Genomic DNA, 7,513 nt, shown 5'->3' with positions numbered 1-7,513 from the left:
CCTGAGCCGCGACAGTGTAATCACAGAGCGAAAGGTGTTGGAGCGCTTTGTTAGTGTTTATAGCTCAGATCATATGTAACTCTCTCTTCACACTTTGTATCTGTGCAATTTACAACACATACACATCTTCTTCACTGCACTCTTAATACTACTTTGAAGACGTCGCAGGCCGGTCTCTTCCTCTGATATTTACAATCTAACAAGCCGTTGAGAAGGCCCTTTATTGCAATGCAATAGGTCTCGTATTTGCGAGAGTTTAAGCTATTAGTATTGTAAATGACAATGCCTTTTATTTATGTTTTAAAACCCAAAACATAAATAAAAGGCATTGTCATTTACAATGCCAATAGCTCAAACTCGCGTGAATACGAAACCGTTTGCATTGCAAATGCTTGATGTTATATAGGATAAATGTCTTTAGGAGATTTGGACTTATTCTGTTTGTCCTATACTTCTATAACATGATGCTAAAACTGATTGCTATCAATCTTTTTCTGAATTTATGATTAAACCTTGCTAATCTCAATTTTGGTTGTCAGGTAGTTATTGGGTAGCCGAATTGGTTACACAAGAGATACAATTGTGATGGTTTTCTTCCCTTTTAAGCACCTAAAAAGACCACCTGGTTCAGTGGGGATGTTTAAGTAGCCCGAGCTTTCTCATGTGCCTTTGGAAATCCCATTTCAGGACTTGTATTGCCTTGTGATGACTTGCGGCACTCAAGGACAATTCTAGTCCCTAGTAAATCGAGTCCCCAATATCAATTGTATTTTTTCAGCACTATAGAGATCTGTTTCTAAGCTTTCTGGTTTACCTAAAAATGTCATGTTTTCTAAATGGGGGCAGATCCATTGGTGTCAACTACTATTAAAGTGCTCCCATTTATCCAGCCATGTCTTGAGTGCCCTCATATGTGGCGGAGAAGTAGCCTTGTGACTAGATGTGCCTCCTTTGAAACAGGCTTGAATTCTGGCCTTGGTCCAACATTCTGTGAATCTGGGCAAATCACTTAATCTACCAGCCCCTTAAAATGTATACAATTTTGGTGCTTATGTAAAGTGCTCTAATGCCCTTGGAGAGGATTGCTCTATATTAAAAAGAACATATATCCAAGCACAACCCATTATGTCAAACACGATTTGATTTTTCCAATATAGGCTCAAATGAGCAGCTACAGACTTATATGTTCTATTGCAGCCTTCTATACACAAGTACATCTCATAGGTTCAACACAGATTAATTTGATCAGATGAAGCGTCCTTGTCCAGTACCACTCCATGCCTCCACCTGTCATGTTCTGGGTGCAGGCACAGCCTTTTCTCAACACAGTTTTCCAAAACATCTCTTTCGCTCAGAATATCCTTATCTCTGTAGTTACAGCCTTGTATACTCAGAGCAGCTTCATAAGTCTAATTATGGCATCATGTGCTCAGTGAAGCTCCATGTGGCCAGATATAGCCTTATCATACTAATACAGCCTCATTTCCCTTGGCATAGTGTACTTTCTACAATGTGCTTGTCGATATTCCCTGCCGCAGCATCTTATGCACAGCATCTTATGCTTAGTACAGTTTGATATGTCCAGCCACATTCTGATTTGTTAAGACACAGCCTGATTTCCACCGACAACCTCATTTTCTATCCCATACAAATTCACCTGTCCAGGCTTTGCCGTGCTTGCTCAACACAGACTTATAGGTCCAGCTTCAGCTGCGTTTGCCCAGCTCATTTTCGTTATGTATTGTAAAAAATATGCCATATGTTTAGTTACAACCTGCTTTAGCTATTTCTAATATAGCCATCCGATCCTTGTCATATTCTGTTTTGGATAAATGATCTGCACAGTGTCGCCCTAGGTCGATTGAGTGTCCCTGCCTCCGTGTGGAGTGTTGATGAGGTGCAGTTCTACTTGGGCCAGGAAACAGGGAACGTCTTAGCTCCTGGTGGGAAGTTTGCTTTACATTGGAAATGCCTGACCTGCAAGTTGGTACTGCAAAAGAGCACCCTGCGATCACCATCGTTAACGCTTACACTTTGCCTTCATTGCTAAGGTCAGCTTCCTATGCCTGGTACAGGGCACAGTATCCAAGTACAGGCTCATATGTCCAGTGCAGACCTTTATATTCAGTGTGATTGGCTATGTCCAGCAGCTGCCTCATATGTCCATTACAATCTCAGAAGGACTCTGCTGGTTTAATATATCCAGCTATATGCCCATAAACAATCATTAGAAAAAATCACGTTTTACAAGTTCTCTGTGTGTTAATGCAGCACACATAGAAGTTGAACAACGCCATTTCAGAGTGTTTATGTGCAGGAAGAGACACCTTCCTGCACATAACAATCATTCCCCGTGACGCAGGCATCCTTGCACCATGGTGCAAGGGTGACTGCGTCATCGCATGGCAGCTAATTGTGCACCAGTGCAGGGGAGAACAAAGCGATCCTTCATATCCTTGTAGATATGACACATCCCTGTGCCCTAAAAGTGCCGCAGCGTGGTGCAGCAGTGGCGTAATGATAATTGAGGGGGCCCCCCTGCAAGGCACGTGGAGGTGCCCCCTCCGGACTCTATCAGGAGCTCCCCTGCCGAAGTGCAGTGCTGAGGGGGCCCCCTGGAGCTTGGGGGCCCCCCTCACCTGCGGGGGATGCGGGGGCCTGTGTTACGCCCCTGTGGTGCAACCAAGGGGCTTGAGGTGCTGCGCTGCAGCACTTTCTTGTAAATAAGGCCCAAATTCCCTATGTAGAAGGATTGCTCCACAGAGACGTGGAAACGTGTAAACAACACAATTCCTATTACCATAAAAGAGCACATACATGAATAAGTTAGACAATATTTAGAGCCAGAGGTCAATGAAGAAAGTTGTTCATATTTATTAAGATGTTACAAAATAAACGAGTGACAGGGCCTGATGGATCAAGAAGCGTCAATTGATGCATAGCATGTTCACTGATAATGCAATTTCCAAGCTTCCCACTGGTTTCTATGTGTAGCATCATGGCGGCCATCTTGTGATCTCTGTTGACAGTCTTCCTGCGCTGAGTACACAGTTTATCGGTACTTGGAGGTCAGGACAGCAGACACCGCAGCCAGGAACTTGTCCCAGGCAGCCTGGCACTGAGGGGTGAAGTCAGCAGGGAAGTGGGCGGCCAGTGTAGCCTGAATGCAGTGAGAGAGCATCTGAAAGAGAACAAAGCAGAAAGTGAATACCACCACCAAGGGAGCACGTGCAGGACAAATACTGGACTAAAATGGAAAGAGAAACCAGTAATATAATTCCAAATTCACAAGCTTCGGCGAGTCTCAGCTTCTGTCCAACATGACTGGTTTAAACATATACAAGTATTATTTTATTTTCAGCAACAACATCATTTCATTGAAAGTACAGGAATGGCAATTCCTTTAAAAAGCAACTGTATTTCTCACTGTGTCCAATGGCTTATCCTCACCACTAACTAAGATTTAGCACTGGCTTTCAATCAAAGACAGCAGAAAGAACAAAGGAATCGTGAAGTATGTGAAAGAGTTCTCATGTAGTATTCTTTTACGTACTCTCATGCCTTTGTCAATTAGCCCCAAAACTTCTGAAATGGGAACACATTGATACAGTTGGCGCAGATAGGCAGGACTGTGCCCTCTTTGCACTTTAACTAATGGGGAGTTGAACATTTTAAGGCCAATTCACAAAGACATTTCATAGTAGTAAAGTAGGACTCCTGTGGCACCACCTCCCTTACTCTCTGTCATTAAGAGAAATAATAACGATAAAAGCAACAGTCGCCCAATAGAACTTTGTTCGATCCTCTGAAACTGAAAGCCCCGTCTCCGACTGGTCACGGCTCATACATTTATTATGGCAGCGATGTCCAACTTAGATCCAAGAAGGCTAGATCTATGCTAGATTTCCAAGCTAATCGCTGATTAACTAAATCCATTCCATGTAGATCAAATGTAACAATACCATGTAAATATGGTGGCGGCTGGTCATTTTACCAGGAAGGGGGTGGTAAGCCACCCATGCACACTAACATACTAACTCACACCCATGCATTCAAATGCATGCACACAACCATTCACAACACCTACTAACAAATACACATACATTTATACATACATGCACGCATGCACCAAACACACAAAAGAAAAAAAAAGTACTGTCCCTGTAGAGAGGTACACCTCGGAGGTCCCAAGAGGGTTGGGATTGCTGCCTTCCTGAGTCGGCAGTCCCTCAACCTTCACAGAGAGGAATGGGGTCAGTGATACTGCTGACCCCCACCCCACTCTGTGACAAGGTGTCACTGATTGACACTCAGCGCTGGGCACTTCAGGGCCTAAAGCTGAAGCGCCCAGGTCCAAGGCAATCAGTGGCACCCCCCCTCCTTGTAAGGGGGAGGCCTCAAGGAACTTTTGCCAGGCTGAGGAGGTCACTCCCGCAGGGCTGTGAAAACGTGAGCCTGGCACAGTTCAGATCAGGCGGCCAGGAGCACGATCCTTAAGCGCATGTCTTGCTCCTGGCTGCCTGACGTGAACAAGAAGAGTGTCTGTCACGCTGACCTTTGCTCAGCCTGACACACATTCTTCTTGCTGGGAAAATGGTGGGGGACGTGGCCTCATAACCCATATGGATGCCTTGCTGCTGTGTAAATGTACAGCGCCACGCAAGACACCTCAGTTTTAGAAAATGGGCTTCTTACAGGGGGCATGCAGACACTTTGTTTGTTTGTATACTCCCTTACAATCTGTCATGGTTGAGAAACATTCAAAACAAACGCCAATATAGACGCTTGAAATGTGTGAAAAGCAAAGCTGTGCAATTTTAGAATGATAAAAAAAAATAAAGTCCTACCCATGAAGGACTGTTTTGTAACAGATTCATACTTGTTCAATGCTGCCTCACCTGGAAGTTTCCGGGGTCCACGCGGAGGTTGTAGGCGTGCAGGTCGCTGAGTTTAGACAGGGCCTGGTCCAGGCTGTCAATGTGCTTGGCTGCCTCGCCGATGGCGCCCAGGACCTTGCCCCCATGCCGCTTCACGTCAGCAGAGCCCGGGCTGAGGTCGAAGTGGCTGAAGTAGGTCCTACTCTGACCGAAGCTGGCAAACAGCCTGGAAAAAAGGACATATCAACTTTAATAAAAAAAATGCACTAAAAAGCCCACTCACATCAATTTTCTATCCAGCACTGTTACTTTAGACAGCAAATATATATATCAAATGGCTATTGCAGTGGCAAAAATGGAACTAAATGTGTTTTCTGGCATCACTAGAGATGTAGGAAAAGATTAAAGTCGTAACAAAAGGTCAGGACCTGAAAATGCCAATTGTTGGCTAAAGGTTTTGGCCAAAAATGATAATCAACTAGAAAGCATATAATTACAACGATCCATTTGCTCTAACCTCTTATTCCTGTGGGATATTATCTCTGAACATTTCCCTCGTGACTTGCAAGCCCTTACCATTGCCCCGAAGGCTCCAAACTCTTACCTCGTAGCCTCTTCCAATCCTCCTTTGGGCTCCAACCCAAACTCTTAACCCTCATAGGATCTAACCTTTTACTAATCCCTCTCGGGGCTGTATCCAATTTCTACTTTACTGTAGGTTCAAAACGGTTACCCCTATGGGATCTAACCCCATCCCCCGCCCCCCACAGTCACTTCCTCTATGCACACTAACCATTTATCACTTCACCCAAGGAATAACTTATTACCACTTCGTCCATGAGCCTTACACTCATACCACCTCCCCAAAGTATTAACCTCTTACCAGTCTCGCTATCTGCTTTAACTCACCTTCTGCTTTCTCAGCTGTCCCAGTGACATGTTCTGTGTTCCATACAGATGCCCCCCCATGTGTAAAGGGACTGCGAACTGTCCAGTAAAAGCCCCGGCTGTACCCTGCCCCTTTTGCCTACATTGCTTCTTGCAAACAGGGCAAAGATCTGTAAAGCACAGGGACAGCTTTGCTGCTGGTTCTCTGCTGGTGGAGACACTGAGAACTCTGTGTGCTCATCTAAGACAAGCCCATATCCAAGCTCCCTGGATGGTCTAAATCAGCACACAGCCAGGTGTGCCAGGAAGGTGCACCAATGTTGGAGCCAAGATGGTGTATCTAATAGCAAACATCAGTTTGAGGTCTATGTACACTCATCCGCCGGCGTGAACCCCATATATGAGGACACGCCGAGCCGCCTTAACAAAATAGGGTTCATAATTGTCTATGAGGAGCAGTCCACGGTCAGTGCGCACACACCCTATGAGCAGAACTCAGGCAGGTTTAGGCACTGGTCTAACTGTTGGTAATGCGGGAATAATCAATTACGCGTCAATAGGAAATTGCTACGAGGCAAAAGTCAACCCCAGATGTGACTGTCTCTCTTTTTATAAGAGAAGTAAAAAACTAAACACAACTGCATGCCCATCACATAGATCGATCTTACTTTAAATATTTACACCCCATACTAGACACAGAGAGAGCGAGCAGGTCTCAATGGCCCTCTCCATAGTCCTCACCTGTCCAGGGCTTCTCCCCCGAGGGCGTCGCAGTGGCCGGAGATCTTTCCCCAGAGGCCGACCACCAGGGCCTTCTCTTCAGCAGACAGAACCATCTTGAGCGGTGAGTGCTGGCGGGCTCAGGATTCACAAGAGATGGAAGTTGGAGACAGTCGGTGCTGTGTGCTGGACAGAGCCCCTTTTAAAGGGGAAGGGGGCCGAGGAGCCTGGCAGCCTTCCACCGTGATTGGCCAGTTTTGGGTTCCACCCAAGGAGGCGGGGCTATCTTATCTCCCTGAAGCACTGGCAGGGAGCAGGTGTATCTTTGCAGCATGACCTGCAAAAAAGGGCTAATCTGGGGGTTGCTTCATTAACTTGACCAAGAAAGACATTTCTGGAATTTCAAAGATGTGTTTGAAGCAATTTTACATTGTTTTAGGTCATTTTTGTTATTAACAATTTACTTTCATCAATAATTGGAAAGGCTTGCAGTTGAAAAATTGCTCGCTCTGGTAACAGAGAATATGGCACGTTGAGGTCTTACCCGGTGCTGTGCTCACATTGAAGATGACAAAATGTATGTGCATGCTTATATACATTAGCATTGCTAAATGTGCCTACACGGAGCATAGGTCAAGCCGGGTTGGTAGAAAGAACAAACATTAAGGAAAAGGTGACATCTGGGTTTCTTACAGTTTCATGTTATAGTACATTGGTTTAAATACAAATAAGGAATATTTACCGACCAAAGACCTTTTTCGAGTATTTCTAATTCAGATGCAGACAGGAGTTTGTGCCCACTAGACATTATAATTCGTGGACAATTTTGCTGTCTTTCCGCAAACAAATTCCTACGAATTTGTGTGGGGGAAAAATAAAAAATTCCATGTTTCACAGCTCGAAATGGGGAGAATCAGACTGTAGTAATAAATGCTGTTTTTTTCTGAGGGGTGGAACCGGAGTGTGAATGTATTACTGCATCTGGTCCATACCGCAAAACCTTCCTGCAAGAAATTACCTCCCCAAAT

General features: G+C 44.9%; 1 protein-coding gene across 1 annotated transcript; it reads right to left on the bottom strand.

The window, feature by feature from the left end:
* Positions 1–2,850: 2,850 nt before the first annotated feature.
* LOC146790073 (hemoglobin larval subunit alpha) lies at positions 2,851–6,658 on the bottom strand. The gene is made up of 3 exons (XM_085628430.1): positions 6,507–6,658; positions 4,899–5,103; positions 2,851–3,181 (listed from the first exon to the last, which is right to left on the bottom strand). Exons 1-3 carry the CDS (start codon positions 6,599–6,601, stop codon positions 3,053–3,055), a joined length of 429 nt encoding a protein of 142 aa, XP_085484556.1. The 5' UTR covers positions 6,602–6,658; the 3' UTR covers positions 2,851–3,052.
* Positions 6,659–7,513: the final 855 nt, after the last annotated feature.

This window comes from Triturus cristatus, chromosome 10 (genome assembly GCF_964204655.1).
Source record: "Triturus cristatus chromosome 10, aTriCri1.1, whole genome shotgun sequence".
Classification (NCBI taxonomy): Eukaryota; Metazoa; Chordata; class Amphibia; order Caudata; family Salamandridae; genus Triturus; species Triturus cristatus.
Note: the sequence above shows the minus strand (reverse complement) of the source record. Positions and strands in the feature narration are given on the sequence as shown.